The 18,544-nt window shown below is 24.5% G+C and overlaps 7 protein-coding genes across 7 annotated transcripts; 5 read left to right on the top strand and 2 right to left on the bottom strand.

The window, feature by feature from the left end:
* The first annotated feature begins 696 nt into the window (after positions 1 to 696).
* Positions 697 to 1,470, top strand: LOC128964190 (uncharacterized). The gene is made up of 2 exons (XM_054310748.1): positions 697 to 922; positions 991 to 1,470. The coding sequence occupies exons 1-2, from the start codon at positions 761 to 763 to the stop codon at positions 1,468 to 1,470; spliced, it is 642 nt and encodes a 213-aa protein (XP_054166723.1). The 5' UTR covers positions 697 to 760.
* Positions 1,471 to 2,158: 688 nt separating this feature from the next.
* Positions 2,159 to 3,339, bottom strand: LOC128964189 (phenazine biosynthesis-like domain-containing protein). The gene is made up of 2 exons (XM_054310747.1): positions 3,183 to 3,339; positions 2,159 to 3,113 (listed from the first exon to the last, which is right to left on the bottom strand). The coding sequence occupies exons 1-2, from the start codon at positions 3,273 to 3,275 to the stop codon at positions 2,274 to 2,276; spliced, it is 933 nt and encodes a 310-aa protein (XP_054166722.1). The 5' UTR covers positions 3,276 to 3,339; the 3' UTR covers positions 2,159 to 2,273.
* Positions 3,340 to 5,020: 1,681 nt separating this feature from the next.
* LOC128964042 (sodium-dependent glucose transporter 1A-like) lies at positions 5,021 to 7,391 on the top strand. Its single transcript, XM_054310601.1, has 5 exons — positions 5,021 to 5,110; positions 5,177 to 5,300; positions 5,379 to 5,897; positions 6,595 to 7,035; positions 7,108 to 7,391. Exons 1-5 carry the CDS (start codon positions 5,027 to 5,029, stop codon positions 7,389 to 7,391), a joined length of 1,452 nt encoding a protein of 483 aa, XP_054166576.1. The 5' UTR covers positions 5,021 to 5,026.
* Positions 7,392 to 8,274: 883 nt separating this feature from the next.
* Positions 8,275 to 9,026, bottom strand: LOC128964041 (intraflagellar transport protein 20 homolog). Its single transcript, XM_054310600.1, has 4 exons — positions 8,888 to 9,026; positions 8,736 to 8,821; positions 8,449 to 8,552; positions 8,275 to 8,356 (listed from the first exon to the last, which is right to left on the bottom strand). Exons 1-4 carry the CDS (start codon positions 9,024 to 9,026, stop codon positions 8,275 to 8,277), a joined length of 411 nt encoding a protein of 136 aa, XP_054166575.1.
* A 1,007-nt stretch (positions 9,027 to 10,033) lies between these two features.
* Positions 10,034 to 12,056, top strand: LOC128964040 (uncharacterized). The gene is made up of 4 exons (XM_054310599.1): positions 10,034 to 10,149; positions 10,216 to 11,281; positions 11,352 to 11,680; positions 12,040 to 12,056. The coding sequence occupies exons 1-4, from the start codon at positions 10,131 to 10,133 to the stop codon at positions 12,054 to 12,056; spliced, it is 1,431 nt and encodes a 476-aa protein (XP_054166574.1). The 5' UTR covers positions 10,034 to 10,130.
* Positions 12,057 to 12,378: 322 nt separating this feature from the next.
* On the top strand, positions 12,379 to 13,725 carry LOC128964039 (galactose mutarotase-like). Its single transcript, XM_054310598.1, has 2 exons — positions 12,379 to 12,822; positions 13,053 to 13,725. The coding sequence occupies exons 1-2, from the start codon at positions 12,386 to 12,388 to the stop codon at positions 13,723 to 13,725; spliced, it is 1,110 nt and encodes a 369-aa protein (XP_054166573.1). The 5' UTR covers positions 12,379 to 12,385.
* A 974-nt stretch (positions 13,726 to 14,699) lies between these two features.
* On the top strand, positions 14,700 to 16,035 carry LOC128963905 (procathepsin L-like). Its single transcript, XM_054310447.1, has 4 exons — positions 14,700 to 14,808; positions 14,871 to 15,191; positions 15,270 to 15,312; positions 15,413 to 16,035. Exons 1-4 carry the CDS (start codon positions 14,710 to 14,712, stop codon positions 15,988 to 15,990), a joined length of 1,041 nt encoding a protein of 346 aa, XP_054166422.1. The 5' UTR covers positions 14,700 to 14,709; the 3' UTR covers positions 15,991 to 16,035.
* The last annotated feature ends 2,509 nt before the right edge of the window (positions 16,036 to 18,544 follow it).

Genomic DNA, 18,544 nt, shown 5'->3' with positions numbered 1-18,544 from the left:
TGCATTTAATAATCATTACAGTAATGTATTACTGTTTATACAAAAGCATTGATAAACTGCTTAACTATTTTAACTGTAAATAACTGATCATCACTTGTGTTATCTAATCATCATTGTATGACATGTGCACAGTTGTATCTATGCAACTAAACTGTATATAAATTATTTGTATATTTATAAGTAATTTTTTTTTTGAAAAACTAATAGTTTATAGTTATTATATTATAACTACAATTGGATTGCAAGTCATTGCTGACAATTTACAAGAAAAATTAATAATCTTATTTAATGTTAAAATTTATAAAATTAAATAGATCAATCTACTTGACAATTGTTTTTTTTTAATAAATTATTTGTAACCCAAAACAAATTAATACAATCCACTATACAACAAACATGTACAGTATATAACAAAATAAACTTTATTATTGTTGAAAAACAATTAATATTAGTTAATAAATATATCAATTAAATTGATAATCCATATTAAGTGAAATATCCCAGAATTGTTATTAATTAATAACTATTGAAATAATAGTAGAAATCCGTATTCATGAGAATCATATCAAATGTTAATTAAAATTAGAAATTAATAAACAAATTGTAAAATTGATTATGTTAGTTTTATCTAATGTTACAATAACAATACAAAAATAATTTATATAAATTGTAGGGAATCCTATTTTTATTGAACATTTAATTAATCAAGGTGAATTGACAATTGTTTTATATAAATTATTTTATTATTATCTATTTTATAATGAAGTTTGTATATACAATAATTTTAATAGTTTATACAATATCTAAAACAAATGGCCATGGTTATATAGCTGATCCACCATCCCGGTCAAGCGCCTGGAGGTTTGGATTCAAAACACCTAAAAACTATAACGACAACCAATTATTTTGTGGAGGATTTGATGTATTATTTATTAGTTAAATATATAAAATACAATTTTGATTTTTATAACAATACTTTCAAAACTATAGAATCAATGGAAAGTAAACAATGGAAAGTGTGGGATATGTGGTGATCCATATCAGGGACCGTTGGATAATGAACTTCCTAACGGTATATACGCCAAAAATTTAGTCATTACTCGATCGTACAAAACTGGACAACAAATAAATACAGTGATAAACATTACGGCCAATCATATGGGCTTTTTTCAACTCAAACTTTGTCCGACAACTTCTATGAATAAAGAGGTCACTCAGAAATGTCTCGATAGTCATACTCTTGAAATTGTAGGTTCAAAAGATAAATATAAATACAACGTTCCCGGAGAAAAACCTAAAGTATATACCATTCCTACTCTTTTACCAAAAGGACTGACATGTAAACGATGTGTGATTCAGTGGACATACACTGCGGGAAATTCATGGGGTCAGTGTCCAGATGGACATTACGCTGAAGGTTGCGGACCACAGGAAACGTTCAGAGGCTGTGCCGACGTTACCATTCATTAAAATATCACGTTTTTAAAACTTTGTTCAAAAATGATTGCATTTTTATTGATGACATGATTTTTTGTATTCAAATATTTCATAMAATCATAAATAACAATAAAAATAATACAATAGTTCTGTAACTAACTTTAGTCTTCTTATAATTGATTTAAAATCTAAAGTTTTTTATTATAACAAAATTTAAATAAAAAAGATTATATTATACATACATATTTATAATACAGTATATAATAAAGTTTATATTATAAAATACAGTATAAATTCTATGAGTTAGATATATAAGCTACTTTATTTGTAATAGTTTATATGTTTTTGAATTTTATCAAGGTTTACTCAATAAATTGTAATTAATTTTTTCATATTTGATAATTAAATCTATAATTAATAAGTTATCAATTGAAAATATTGAACATATAGTATAATGTAGTAGTGATGTAAACTATGCTAAAATTTTTGTCCTGATTTGTCCCGTCATCTGCTGTTTTGTGAGATATTTTATAACCTATTATTTTTATTATTTCAAACTACTTTATATTATAAATACAGATTTGTATATATAGTATATTATATGAATTATTTATAATTATAATAAATTTATTTATTTTATAGTAATTAAATAAACAATTATTATTATTAACTTTTGTATTATTTATTTAAATTTAATTTCTCGACACAACTTTGCATAAAAATGATATTATTTTGCTATTTTAATTACTATTTAAATTATTTAATTCATATAAGTTAAAAATAATTGGATTTAACAATATTTCAAAATTATTATAAACTTTAATTTAGATATTAAATTATAAACTCAAAAATCCATTCATAAAAACTATTGCTTCTCCAGTAATATGAACTCTTTGTCCAACTATTTTACACGAAAGCAATCCTCCTCTTTGTGAACATTGTTTTGCAATAAAATCATCGACTTGTTGTCCATTTTTATTGTAATCCCTGACCCAATATGGTGTGAGTACAGCATGTGCTGATCCCGTCACCGGATCTTCATTARTACCAACATTGGGACAAAAAAATCGACTAAAGAAATGCTCAGATCTATTGTGATAACCTTTTTGTGTGACAATTATACCGATTATCTGTTTGTTTGTCTTCACACTTAAAAGTTTATCAAAATTTGGAGAAACTTTTGTTATAAGACTTTCAGATTCTGTACAATCTTTAAGTCTTAATAAGAGATACTTTATTTCAGATGAATATTCAATATCTTGAATAAGATTTGGATCCATATTTGATCCTAAAGTGTATTCAATAATTGAATCAATCCATGAGTCTGATTGTCTATCAATAGGTATGCAATCTTGTAGTGGAAAATCCAAAGTTATTTTATTGTTAATAGGATTGACAATTGCTGCCAGAGTTCCCATATATTTAGTGACAAATTTAATAGTAATCTGAGTGTCAGATATATTATGTTTATAAAATTGTTCATAAATGACCTTGGCACTGGCCAATGTAGCATGACCACATAGTTCAACTTCGGTACGGGGAGTAAACCATCTTAATGTATAGGTTTGGTTGTCCTCTAGTTTTGAATTTGTGTCCCAACTTTTGGCCACATAAGCCGTTTCGCTTAAATTCATTTCAAAAGCTATTTTTTGTTTGACGACATCCGATATACAGTCCTGTATTTAAATTAATATAAGGTATTATTTATTCAAAAAAAAAAATTTAATTTATTAATATTAACTGACATCAGACTCAAGTATACAAACTGCGGCTCCATTTCCCGTAAATTGTTGGCCATTGACTGCAAAAGCGTCGACAGTATATATCGGAAGATTCATAACTAATATTAACTAAATCAATGTAATGTTTACTAATTTATAATAAAATTGTCAGTAAATTTATAGATACTGTATCAAGGTCAATTTTGATTTTTTTTAGTTAGTTAAGTTTAGTTGTTATGTTATACATTTTACTGTAAAATATACATGCTTACTGTCTACAGTATTATTTATGCGTATACTGTACTGTATATGCAGTATACAAAATATACAAATTTATATATATATATATAATAGTATATAATACTGTATATACTATATATTTATATAGTTGTATATTGTATATATTATATACTATTTATATATATAAATTTGTATATTTGTAAATTCTTAATAAAATATTTAACAATTTAATTTAGCTTATTATTGTTTTTTAGRACACATAAACCTAAATTTAAAAAATAATTATTCAATTTATAATTTAATAATTATAAAAAATTATCTTATCATGCATTCATTGAGTTAATAATGTAAACACATTAAATTTTTTAAAATGATTAGATTGTCGTTTATACAGTTTTGCTAGGGTTTTACGGTAATATTATTTATTAAAATATAACATTTAAAAATATATATATAATGTCTTTATAAAATAATTTATTATATTTTTAATATTTTGATTAAAAATTATTTAATTATTAATAGATCTTTATAAATATATTATATAAATGTATATTGTTACTAAATTATCCCTTCATTAATTATCGTAACTATTAAAATATAGTTTTTTTAAACTTAAAATTTTTAAAATTCTAGTATAACATTATCATTCATATTATATACAATATTTGTGATATACCAATGTGAGGTATAATACAATATGTATGTGATTATATGTAATATTTTTATTGGTACTGTTGTTATACAATGTCTATACAATCATTTAATAAACTAATTTCTATTATATTTACTAATATAATAATTATACAACAATTATACAACAATTTTATAATTAGAAAATCAATGCTTTGAAAAACATTTCATATGATATCAAAAATTAGATATCAAGAAACCAGAAAATTTTAAAGTTAAATAAATTAGATTAAAATTATTTATAATTAAAAATTTCAGTTTACAATTGACTTAAATAATATTAATGCCAAAGAAATGCTAGAAATTAATAAATAAAAATTGAATTTTATCATACATTATAAATTGACCATTGTAAACTAGATGATATCACATAACAAACAAATTTTGAGCTTACCCCCCCCCACTCTTTATATATCTAGTTAAATCCAGTGAAGTTATTATCACTAAAAAATTATTTAAAAAATAGCTACTGGTAAATGTAATATATTTGTTTAATTAATATAAGGAGTTGTATAATCATTTGATAACCACTGATTTAGTCACACAATAAGTAACAAATAGTATTATAAATGATAATATTAAGTTCAATATAAAGTTCATATAGTAATCATAATTGACATTTAATATCTCATATAATTATTGTTAAATAATCATAAATTATTCCATTTTTAAAGATTATGAATCTTACAAAATGCAATATCAATACAGTTTTAAGTATACAGTATTATAAACATGCGGTGAAATACAAAATAATTATAGTTGATATATAAACTCAATTAACTATTTTAAAAATATTGTTAAGTTTTTTTTTATTCATAAGTATGGACAATAAATATTCAGATTTAAAATATAAAAATGAAAAAAATTTTGATCAAAATATCAATATTATAAAAAATGATGATGATGACAATAATAATAAATCATCAAGCTCAAAATCTATGTACAAATGGTTTCAAACATTGTATTATCAATGGGATAAATATGTTTATACAGTGTGTATATTAGCTGGATGTCTAAACTATGTAATTATAATTATTAAATATAATTATAAATAAAATAAAAATTTGTAAATATATAAAATGAACTAGGGCATAACGAGCCAGATATTTGCAGCATGCACAGTYGACTTCAAGTTCATATTTCACACATCTATGGCAAAGATATCAATTACCAACACATTCTCAGCGGCCGGTTATTTAGCCGGAGCTTTGTGTACGTAATTAAGTGTTTTTTAATGATTTAATATATTATATAATTATATTAATATRATTTAATGATTSCGAAATTTAGTTGGATTTTCCTATAAATATATCAATAGACAGCTGGCATTGACAGTATTGACKGCATTGATGGCAGTGACTACTATTGTGAAGCCTATGTGTAATGATCTTTGGTTATTCTACTTATTGGCATTTATATATGCAGTGGGCGGYGGGGCCTGGGATAGTGGCAATCAAGTCTGGAGTATTGAAATTTGGGGCGACTATAGTCCCGCTATTCTACAATTGCAGCAAATGATGTATGGTTTGGGTACAGTGTTGGCACCATTGATAGCCGAACCTTATTTATTCGGAGATCTCGTCCGAGAGGGATATGATGACCACCATCATCACGATCACGATCATCATCATCACACATACCAACCTTATCCATCACAAACTAGTTCCCAGTTATTTAATATGACATATAATACAAGCCATTACATCAATAATAACAAAAATGGTCACAAAGATAGCATTAACTATTCATTTGATAGACGACCGTCTCTTGAAAAACCGTTTTTAATAACAGGAGCCATATCTGCAATGAGTAAGTGTTTTATAAATACAATATTTTTTACTATATATATATACTAAAACTTATTTAAAAAATTATTTCATACAATACTTTTAAATGCTTTATTTGGTTTATGTAAGATCTAATTAGTTAAATAAATAAATGAAATAACACATTATATTTACTYATTTTTCTATATTAACACATATTTTGCTATAAATACAATTATCTTTAAATTGCAAGTTATTGTAACAACAATTAAAATATTATTAATGTTTGTAACACAATAAATAAAAATATAATTTAATATCAATTTATTATTAWAGYATTTCACATAAAAGCATTTAAATATTTAAAATATTTAGAAAGAAAATACTGTATATTATTATAATAATTAGATATTCATATAATATTATGACAGTAACAAATATTGATGATTTAATTTTTTTAAAAATATTATCAAATTTAATTGAATAGAATATAAATACAAATTAAGAAAATTATAAAATTTTATTATTTTGAATACTTAGTAATAAAATATACAATAATTAATTTTTAGTTTAAATAATAGTTGCAAATTACTATATACTGAATGTCATGTTATATCAATACAATACTTATTTGACTTTCAGTGACATTTTGGTAATAATTATATTCGTTTAGCATATTATGATTTTTTTAAGTCACAATTTTTCATAATTAACAGTTTGATAATAATTTTCATTTATAGTGCCGATTGTATTGTTCGTAATGTTTATAGTGAAGAGATATAAAAAGTCAGATCAAAATGTAAATAAATGTACGAATCAAGCGAAAGGCCTACAAAGTATGGTTGACTGCTATTCACCGAAAACCCGGTTTTTACAGATMATACTRTTTGCCTGTATTTTCAATGCCTATTCGGGTGTAGAGCAGACCTACCAGAATAATAGCGACACATATAATCAATATCTGCCTGATATCGAAATATCAGCCAAAAAAGCGGCAAATATATTGGCAGTAATGACGGCCACCTATACGGCCGGTCCGTTATTGACAGCACTATTTACCCGTCGATTTAGTCCAGAAATTTTGATCACATATCACATGACTATTATATTGGCTTCACTTATATTTTTACAATTTAGTACACATTCAATAACTTTGATTTGGATCGCAAATGTTATAATTGGTTTGAAACAAAAAAACTAATATAATTATTAAGAATATTATTAATAAAATATAATCCTTTAATTACACTTAGGATATGGTATGTCCTCAATGTATCCGTCTCTGTATGCCTTCACCGATAAACACCTGATACTGAACAACAAGATAACTGCAATTACGGCYTTCTTTTCTGGACTGTTCCCATTGGTGTCACCCTTTGTTATCGGTGCCAACATTGAAAAGCGTCCGCAAATATTTCTCTACCTTGAGTTGGCCTATACTGTCATAACTATTGTTATATTTATTTTTATTTTGTTTGTCATCARACAAGTCAAACGTAAAGTCATAGCAAAGTCAGCAAATGTTACTAAATTGTGATATATTTTAGTTATTTTTTTTGTTTTAAAATTAATAATATAGTTTTCATATAAATAATTTTTATTTTATTATTAATAATTCATTCATACTCATTATCTTATAAATAAATTTCATATATTTTGTATTATAATATCAAACAAACTGCTGATTTAGTATATTGTATAACTAAACTGTTTTCATTTTGATAAAAGTGCTGATAATTTCTATTGTTATATCAAATATATTACATAACAGTGATGTAAATAATAATGACTTTATAGATCTTTTATTATTTAATAAATTAGTATTAATTTATAGATAAAGTAATTGAATGATACAATTAAAAAATATTTTAAACTTTACACTAAAACTATATAATAAGCTTTAAACTGATACAAAAAATATTTTCCAAGTAATTAAATATATCCCATTAACCCATATATTGACCCATACTATTAATATGTATTTCATCTCAAAATTATCAAAAATGTGTAAATTATTAAAACTAAAGAGTTTTCACCTCTAACTTTAAACTTTATCATTAATATTTAACTACATTTTATTGATAATCATTATTCATGATATTTTGTTAAATACCTATTTAAGTATTTGTCATTGAATTACTTTATATCTCAAGTATTWTATATTTTACTACTATTAATGAAACTATTAACGTAATTGATAAATAGAGAGATAAAGTGTTAATTAATTTCATATTATTTAAAATACCATTGAAACAATATATATACATCTATACATASTTTWTAWTATAAACTTTATATTATAAACTTTATATATTTATATAAAAAAAGTTARCATAGAATTTAAATAAAATTTTCAATAAATTTTGTTATTTTGTTATTATTTAATTACTAAACATATTTTATAAATCACTAATAGCTGACTATTTATTTGCTAATAGATTGTCCATTAGATCTATTTGTTCCGATTCTTCACGTTTTAATGAATCGTATTGAACACGAAATCTATTAAATATTAATAAAAATATTTATAAAAGACTAAAAATTAGATATTATATTATAAATACAATTACTATTAAATACATCCAATGCTATACCTATTCAACTCGTTTTTCTTTTCCTTAATCAATGACATCAACTGTTGTACATCTGATTCATGTTTTTGCTGAAATGTCTTCAATAGATTTCGTGAACCGATTGCCTATTTTGATAATAATTTGTTGTTTAAACTAATTTATTATTGACAATAATATATTAGTTTATTACTTTATTTTTAAGACATAGCATTTTATTGTATATATTATATATTATTGATATTGATTATTACTTTMTATTATAATTTTATGTATTAATAAATTGTTTTAATATTTAGATATAATATTACATTAATTCTTGCATTTTCCACATCTTTGGCCAGATTTTCAATTATTTCTACAAAATTATCGACAATTTGTTGAAATTGTTGTGTTTCTGAAATTATATATTTTTAAACAATTTTTATAATAGTTATAATTTGAATGAAATATAAAAACATACTATCAATCAATTCAATGCTTTCATTCTTCAATTCACTGCTTTTATCAGTCAATTGGGGATCAATTATACAGATTTTGTTGGACTCATCTATATATAGACCGACGCTTAACATAAACTGATCTTTTGTTATATTATTCATTATTATTATTATTGTTTTATTAATAATTATATTATTTATTTAAATGAAATAACTAATAAATAATTTAATTTAATATATGATATACTGTATATCAAAGTGTTATAAAAGTATTATTGTTTTTTATATAAATAGGATAAACAAAAATATTACCATGACAACTTATTGTAAATGCAAATGTGATACAAAATATTGATCATTTAGATACAAAGTTAAAACTATTTTTTATAATCAATGTTAAGAGTTATTAATGTAATATAAATAACATAAATAAATACAATAATAATTAATTGCTTTTTGTAAAAACATCTTTATATAAATATTTTAAGCAATTTTTACAAAAATTTGTTTAATTTACAAAATCTGTGTATAAAAATGCATAAATTATAATAAATTAATAGAAATAATAGCTAACATAAAATTTAAGCATTAAACTATAAAATAAACTATTTGCACATATCTTAATAATATTACTTATTTAATTACAATTATTAAATTATAATATTAATTAAATAAAAAATTTATGAAACATTAAAGTTCTTTTAATTTAAACATAATTGTGATAAAATTAAACATACATTTAAAAGACTAATTTTGCTGATTTWTAATAAATATTAGTATACAATAAATATTTTTAAATTTTAGTAAATATTGTTTTCTTACAAAACTTATTTAAACATTTAAATATCATTTCCATTAATTTAAAGAGAAAACATTATAAATGCAAAACGTTGTAATAAATTGTTATTAAAATATCTGTTTCAAATCAAATGCTTTTTGATTTTGTCAACAAATTTATGCGAGAATTTTAAAATTTCTTAAAATAATAAACATTTCGCTATAAAAATATTAAAAGAAATGTAATATCAGTACAGAATAATTACAATATTATGTAAACATTTTGTATGAATTTTAAGTGATTTTCACATTCAGAAAATATGAACAAAATATGTTTACAATTTTTGCTAAACTATTTAAATAAATTTAAAGCTTTTGAATGTTTCGTTACATTTGATTTGAAAATTAGCAACTTATCAGATAATATCGTTTTGAAAAATAATTCAACTTTAATTATTTTATTGTCTATTTCACAATTGATGAAAAACTATGGCTTATATAATGCCAAGTAATATATATAATAATTATTTTATAAAATTTTGTTTTTAATTAATAAAATTTTAATATTTTCTAGTAATGAAAAGTAAGAATAAACCGAAGATAAAAACTAAGTCTAAACCAAAACCTAAGGATACAGTGGTTGATGTGATATTCAGTAATACAAAAGCAATGGACAGACGGATAAGCACTAAAAGTGGAGACAGTAGTGGTCTGGCCGTTGTAATACCGATTGCCGCCGATAATGATGATCGAGAGATACTGAAACCTCAACACAATGTGATATCTGGCGATACGTTTAACCAAACAAACTTAGATAACATGTCATTGGATGAGGGGGTCAACAGAGGTGGGTCACTGTTATTTGATTCATCCGATGATGACTTACAATATAAAATAAATATGAAACAGTCATTGAAAATAGACAAGGTCATTCGCAATATTATATTGAAAAATGATTTTAATAGCCAAAAGTTTATCAAAATTATAATGTTTATCCATTGCATTGAAGTATTTCTCTATATGATGGGCGTACGCATGGATCCCATTAAAAAGCACCTTGTATATTCACCTAAAGGCACCTGGTATAATTTTATGAGATTAGTACACAATACTAGTGTATTCCTGATAACTACCAGTTTATTGGTCTACTATTTGCTGTATTTTGTCAAAAATCTTAATGAAAAATACATTACGTTTGACGTAAACTTTCAAGAATTTTTATTAATGTCTGGTCTAATATTTACTACAATTTATGTCATTTATAATGTCAAGTATACGATCAATATTAGTGGTAACTATGCATTTGATGTCTATCTCATTATTGAAACATTGATCCATAAGGATGACCAACAATCGGCTAGATTTTCTGTAAATACCAACAGAATAATTATGATGACAACCCTGATTACTCCACCATACTATTGTCTATGTGGTTATTATCTATACAATGGATTCACCTCGTTCATATTTGTTTCATTAATTATTGCCGTTATTATCATATTTGGCTCAGTTATCAAATATATACTAATGTGTAAACTCATCAAATTTCGTGTTGAAAATCTCAATAAATATCTCTATGATATCAACTTTTATTTTAATGACAACGAATTCAATACTGATTTAGAAATTATCAAAAATTGGTGAGTCATTTATTTTTTAAATATAATTAATTTTTATTTAAYAATAAATTATATGTTTATATACCTAAAGGTATCCCCGTCTGTACACATCAGTCAAAGAGTTTAATAAATTCAATAAAACATTTATTAAAATGTTTATAACATTCAACTGTTACCTAATAGCCTACAGTTTATATCTGATATTAATTGTTGAAAAACATCTGATAATACACATAACAATTTATATAATCACAATACTATTGACTCCATTATCGGTATCGATGTTAATGTTTGGTCAAAATCTTAGTCAAAAAACTCAAACCCTGTTTGAAGACTATCTGATGAAATGGGATTCAATTGAATTCATTGTTGACACACAACGAGTTTATTCCTATATTATCGCCAGAAATATCTATTTATGTCTTATGAAATTAAAAACAATTGTTTACATAATATGTTTATTTATATTATTGCATATTTGTGTTATACTTGAGGCAAATTCAGTAATTATTGTCAATCATTTTCGACAAATATAAATAATTTATTTTATTTTTGTGTAAAATTGTAATTTTGAAATTCATAATTATATACATAAATATAATATATAGTAAGCAGGTCTTATTTTTATTATCTAAATGATTAATAAAAATTATARGATTATTTATAACATTAATCATAACATGAATTTAATAACGATGTTATTGTACAGTAATTGTAACTTTCTATTACAAAAAAATATTTAGTCTAACAATTGAAAATTKATTAATGATCAATATTAGGCCATTTCCATAAATAACTCTATTTAATATAAAATATATAGTATATGATACAAAATGTAATTGTACTCTATATACAAAAATTATCAATTTATGATATCCGTCTCAATTTTAAATTATAATATTTATTATAATAATAAAAATAATACATTTGCCTATTAATCTAATTATCAATATATTTTATCAAACAATCCAATTTTGCATTACAAGTGTATTTATATGACTAGAAACGGTTGACAACAAAATTGTATAAATATATGAAAAGTCTCTGAAAAAAATCATACACTTTATAATAATTGAATATAAATAAAATTTAATATTAAATTTTGTTTAATTTAAAATTACAATAATGTGCGCACAGGTGAATATATTTGATAGTCAGCGCAATGTTAAACAATACACTATACAGAACCTGAAGGGCACACTTGTGGTCAAACTACTCGATTACGGCTCTATTATTACAAACATACTGTTCACAGACAAGACTGGTCGACAACTGGATCTGGTTTTAGGATACGACACCTTTGATGGCTATCTGCGCAAAGATAATCCATATTTTGGTGCATTAGTGGGACGGGTGGGCAATAGGATAGCAAATGGTCAGTTCACTTTAAATGGTACTAAATATCAACTGGACATCAATGACTCGGCCGGTCATAACACACTTCATGGAGGACTCGTCGGGTTTGACAAAAAAATGTGGACATTCAAGACATCGACACCCGATTCGATAACACTAGAAGTGATCAGTTCAGATGGTGATCAACATTTTCCCGGAAGTGTTAGGTATGTCATTAATAAACATTCCTTATGTTTATTACTTGAAAATTAAAGATTAAGTGTTAAGAGTTTTAAATTAAACAGTTATTATTTACTTAATGTTTATTTTTATTTCAAGTAATTACAAGATTGTATAATTTTAAGGAAATATTTACGATATTTGTATATATGATAGTATAATGAAGTTCTTTATAATTACTTTATTATTTAATTTTTTTATATAATACTTAACACAGGGCTGGTATAACATATACTGTAACTGAAGATAATGAGCTCAGACTTGAATATACAGCACAGTTATTACCGGATTCACCGAAAGACACGACAATCATCAATCTGACCAATCATTCCTATTTCAATTTGAATGGTTGTACTGATCCCTCAGCCATATCTACTCTTAATCACGAGCTTCGTATGAATGCCGACCAGTTTCTCGAAGTCAACAAARAGCTTATACCCGACGAGAAGGTGATCCTCACGCGTGCCCTTCCGGTGATGGACTTTACGGGTACCACACTTAAGAAGCTGTCCGATCGGATACCTAATCTTATCGATGGTTACGATCATTGCTATGTTGTTAACGGATCCAAAATTCAGTCAACTATTTGTGGAAATCAAACAATGAATGAGGCGGTGGTTATCAGGTCTCCAATGACTGGCATAACTATGAGTTTCTCGACTACTGAACCGGCCTTTCAATTCTATACAGGAAATGGTCTCAACAATACATTTACAACTAAAACAACTCAAAGCAAACAACCGCTTAAACTGGACAAACACTCAGCCTTTTGTTTGGAGGGACAGAAATATATCGATGCCATTAATCACACGAAATGGCAAAATCAAGTGATTCTTCATCTAAAAGATACTTACAAACAGACGACTGCTTATAAATTTACTAATCAWTAGAAAAATATTTTTTTTCTTTTGTCATATATTTATATTTAAATATCTAATTTTGTTATATTTAAATAAATATACAATAAATAAGTTTGAATTATTGAAAATAATATAATTTATATATTTTTGGTTTGTTTAATGAATATTTTTAAATATAATTCATAATCAATTTAATGCAAGTATACAATATTGTAYTGTATTGTACTTTTAATATCTATGACATTGATCTTAAGTTAATTTGTTWTAAAAAAATATAAATTAAACATATTGTGTGACTAAAATTATTTGCTTAATATGTTTTTATTTTTCTTGGAATATAATTATCTATATATTAAGATAATTTTGAATAGTGATAATCATTATCTAAATAATATAATTGTTATTTCAAATGTAATTTCTATGATAATTTTGTATACAAATTGCATTATGCGACATTCAATTTATTCAAGTATTTTTATTAAAAATATATTTAACAATTAATAAATATTTAAATTATAAACTTATAAATAAACACTAATATATAATAATTTTGCTATAAATTAGAGTAGTCAAACATAAATTATAATGACTGTTAATATTTGTCATATTTAATATTGATAATTAATACAATAAATATTGTGCAATAATTGATGCATTTACTATGAAATATAAATTAAAATAATAGTATATTTATTAAAACATCTTATAATATTGAGAATATAAATTAGTAATAATATTGTTACATAAAAATCAATTGAATAGATAAGGTCTCAAATCTTAAGTATTAATAATAATTTGTCACAAAAGATGTTTAGTACAATTGTCCCAATAATTAAAATTTTTTGATTAATTTGTAGAGATATTACACARTATTTAATAAATATATAATATTAAGCCATTCTTATTATTTTACTGATAATTATAATATAAAAAGAACTATATATTTGGTATTTAATTCATTAATAATATAAAATTTCTATTAAATTAATTAAAATTCTACAATATTTATTAAAAATGAAATTATTACTATTGTTAGTAAATTTATTAATTAATAATATATTAACCGATGAAATAAAATCAAGTGTTATTAATGACGAGTGGCTAAAATTTAAAGTATAATAATATTACATTATTGAGTAAATATTGTTAATTTAATTAAATATATTTTTCATTAGACAATATACCGACCAAATGGTTATAATATTGATATAAACGAGGAGTCAATGCGTCGACAGATATTTGAATTAAACTATAGATTAATAGTCAGTCATAATCGAGAAGCAGATGAAGGTTTGCAAACATACCGTTTGGGAGTCAATGAGTTTACCGATTGGACCGATGATGAGTACGCCAATAGTCTAACACTAAAATTAGGATCATTTGCCGATCAAGAGATACAGTCTAGTGATCAACAATATGTCGACACAATTACTTTGCCTCAATCTGTCGACTGGAGAGACAAACATGTGGTCACACCTGTTAAAGACCAGAAAGATGTAAATATATTATATATCAAAATTTATTTCAATAATACAGTATTATTAATATTGTTGTCAATCAAATGTTATTATTAGTGTTCTGCATGTTTTGCATTTAGTGCCATTGATACCATCGAAAGTAAGATATTATTGCAATTTTTCTGTATTTATTAATTACTATTATATATTAAATTAATAGTATTTGCATATAAAAATTTTATTATACATATTAACAATAGGTCAGTTAGCTATTAAAACCGGTAAACTTGAAAAACTGTCTGTTCAGCAAATTCTCGATTGCGGCAATGGATTACCTGATAATCTTAAATCTTTGATTTGTTTTATCGGTGGATTAATGCACGAGTCCTATGAATATATTATAAAAAACGGTGGAATTGAATCAGAGGAAAGGTATCCATATATTGATAACTACGGCAACTGTAGCTATCGATCTATATATAAAAAAGCAACTATTGGTGGATACGTCAACTTAACAGTTGGCAGTGAGGATGCACTACAACACGCTGTCTCAACTGTCGGTCCCATTGCTGCCGGTATTAACTCATCGCCCAAAACATTCAAACTATACAAAAGTGGTGTATATAATGATGTCCAATGTCTTAACGGCAGAAAAAATTTGAGTCATGCGGTTGTTGTTGTCGGCTATGGCGTAGAAAATGGACAAAACTATTGGCTAATTAAAAACTCGTGGAATACAACTTGGGGTGACCAGGGGTACATCAAATTGGCCAGAAATGCTAATAATACATGCGGYATTGCTACCTATGCTCTGTACCCTACAGGTGTCCATCCTTAATAATAATATTATAACAAATTTTATAAAAAAATATATAAAAATAGGATGACCAACTAATGTATGCAAATAAAATGTTGTTGATTGTTAATATCCACTCATTTCTAAATTTAGCATTTTATTAATAAATGAATTTCAATAATCTCTTACAAAAACAATTTCTCGATTATACTTATATTTCAGTAAATAATATGTAAAACATAAGTTGATTTTTAAGGTATTTTCTCATTTGGCGCACTAATAGTGTGACCGTGGATGAGATGAATGAATGAGTGGACACAACCAAATGATCGGTAAAACAATTTATTGTTTAAAATAAAAAAAATACAAATAAAAATTGGTTAAAAAATGTTGTTTGAATTGTGCTTCAGATTTTTGTCAAGTGATTGATTGCAAATTCAAGTGAAGGCTTGAATGTCAAGAAAACAGAGAGTGAATGCAAGAGAGGAGAGAAGTGGTGATTGAAGAGTGATTGATCAGAGAGAGAGAGAGAGAGAGAAAGTGAATTGTCGTACACTTAAGTAGTGGACGGCCTGAAGGGTCGTCCAATGAGAGTGAAGGGTTCGTTGAAGTCTGTTGTGAGTGTGTGTGTGTGATCTGTGGGCCATCTTGGGTCACAATAGATTAAAACTTATTTGTATTTTTTATTTAATAATTTTATTTGTATTACAAATTTTAGTTTAATTATTGTAGTCGTGAAGCACAGGTATATCTAAGCATGAAATAAATGGTCGGTTCTGTCACAAAAATAGACAGGTATTTCAAGTGTAATAAAATTATTGAAAGTAAAATTTTTGGTATTATTGACATAAATTGTTATATTTAAATCTATTTGTTAATTAAATTATTACTTATTTAAATGAAATATTTTTAAATATAAGTTATTTTCAAATATAAAATACTTTAACTTTATAAATAAAATAAATATTTTTAAATTGAATAAATTATAAATACTTAAGTTAATAATAAATTTTATATATAAACCAGTTAAGAATGCTAGAAAGCATTATCAGAAAAAAAAAACTTGACGGTATAAAATATTATGTTCGCAAATTAATTGTCATTTATAAAAAATAAACCACATTTATATAAAATTTTAATTTTATTTTAAACATCAAATATTAAATACAAAAGTATATTTAAAAAAGGATATAATAAATGTTATATATAGATTTATGATTTACAATACATCGTAAATATCTTGATTTGGTTCAACACATTTTGTGCAAACAAAATTGCTTTGTGTTGTGTTATTATCCTGCTGACAATTTTGATGAAATCTTTCACCACATTGTGTACAGCGAATCATATTATTATTAAATGTTTTCGAACACAAACAATGTAGAGTTGGTATTGTTATGTATTTGGATTTTGCTTCGGTATTTCGAGTAATTGGCAATGAAATTTGTCCAGATTCATACCATCTTTGTAATCTTTGACGCAAATTGAAACTATTTTCAGTTAGTCTTATTGAACTTGGATTAATACCAGAAATATTTAATGCCATATTCATTAAAGCATAAACACCACAATCATTAGAATTTGGCTGTTTTGTTACTCGCCAAAATTGATATTTTAATTGAGGTGTTATGTCGAGTTGTCTTATATGTGCACTTGCGACGCGTACAATTAATTCGCTAACAGTTAATGTGTTAACCGAATCATAAACATTACATGTAATTGTTGTTGATGATGTATATTGAACATTGATGTAAATCCAATGGTTACCAGTGTTAACAATATGGTGTAATTCTTGTCCAACATTAGTGAAATAATACTTAGGTTTTAAATATGGATAATTTTGTTGAAAACGATAAGAAGTTTGAAAATTAAGTAAGTTATTATTATTAGCTTGATTGTTAAAAATTACAGATATTCCATTTGTAATTAGAGAATCGTTTAGCCATCCATTGTTTTCTGATCCATCAAGTAATCGTAAATCACTTGTTATAAGATCTTCATGTAGATAATTATTGTATGTCTTTGAAAGCCAAATATTTGAAATTTGATGATCTTGTAATTGCGTGTACTTTTCTATATCTTCTTGTGATAACTTTTTAGCAGATACTTTTGAATCTTTCACTTTCAAATAATCTTGAATTGTTTCTTGAGATAGTTTTGTAATTGTAACTGAAGACTCTTTAATGTCATCTAAAAGAATTTCTGACATTGTTTCAGAAATTTTGCTTTGTTTTGCTAATGGCTTTATCAAATCATTTTCTTGTTTAGTTGATGAGTCACTTGATTGAGAACTTATGTCAGTTATAGATACGTCAATGCAAACATCAATCCAAAATGGTATATGATAGCTACCATAAAAGTCATATTGATAAATTTTATCATTCCAATTATTTGTAAAAATATAATCAATTTGACTATATTATGAATAATTAGTTGTAAAGACATTTTCTGGTATTAATGATCTCAAATTAAATGTTTTCATAGTTAAATTAAGTAATGTCTGTCCGTTTTTCGAACAGTAATCTATATTGAAATCGCCACATAGTATTATATGAACAAAATTAGATGTCTTATTTTCAATGTTGTTTAGTAAACT

The sequence above is a fragment of the Oppia nitens genome, unplaced genomic scaffold, assembly GCF_028296485.1.
Source record: "Oppia nitens isolate AA-2021 unplaced genomic scaffold, nextdenovo-longstitch-racon4-pilon3 scaffold8_pilon_pilon_pilon, whole genome shotgun sequence".
NCBI lineage: Eukaryota > Metazoa > Arthropoda > Arachnida > Sarcoptiformes > Oppiidae > Oppia > Oppia nitens.
This window is presented reverse-complemented; position numbering and strand designations above follow the sequence as displayed.

Bases quoted from the DNA above. Each gene is read 5' to 3' on its own strand.
- LOC128964190 (XM_054310748.1), top strand. From the start codon at position 761: ATGAAGTTTGTATATACAATAATTTTAATAGTTTATACAATATCTAAA. The intron at 923-990 runs GTATTATTTATT...TCAAAACTATAG, and splicing joins TATTTTGTGGAGGATTTGAT to AATCAATGGAAAGTAAACAA.
- LOC128964041 (XM_054310600.1), bottom strand. From the start codon at position 9,026: ATGAATAATATAACAAAAGATCAGTTTATGTTAAGCGTCGGTCTATAT. The intron at 8,822-8,887 runs GTATGTTTTTAT...ATATAATTTCAG, and splicing joins AAGCATTGAATTGATTGATA to AAACACAACAATTTCAACAA. The intron at 8,357-8,448 runs GTATAGCATTGG...AATATTTAATAG, and splicing joins AAGAAAAACGAGTTGAATAG to ATTTCGTGTTCAATACGATT.
- LOC128964040 (XM_054310599.1), top strand. The intron at 11,282-11,351 runs GTGAGTCATTTA...ATATACCTAAAG, and splicing joins TTAGAAATTATCAAAAATTG to GTATCCCCGTCTGTACACAT.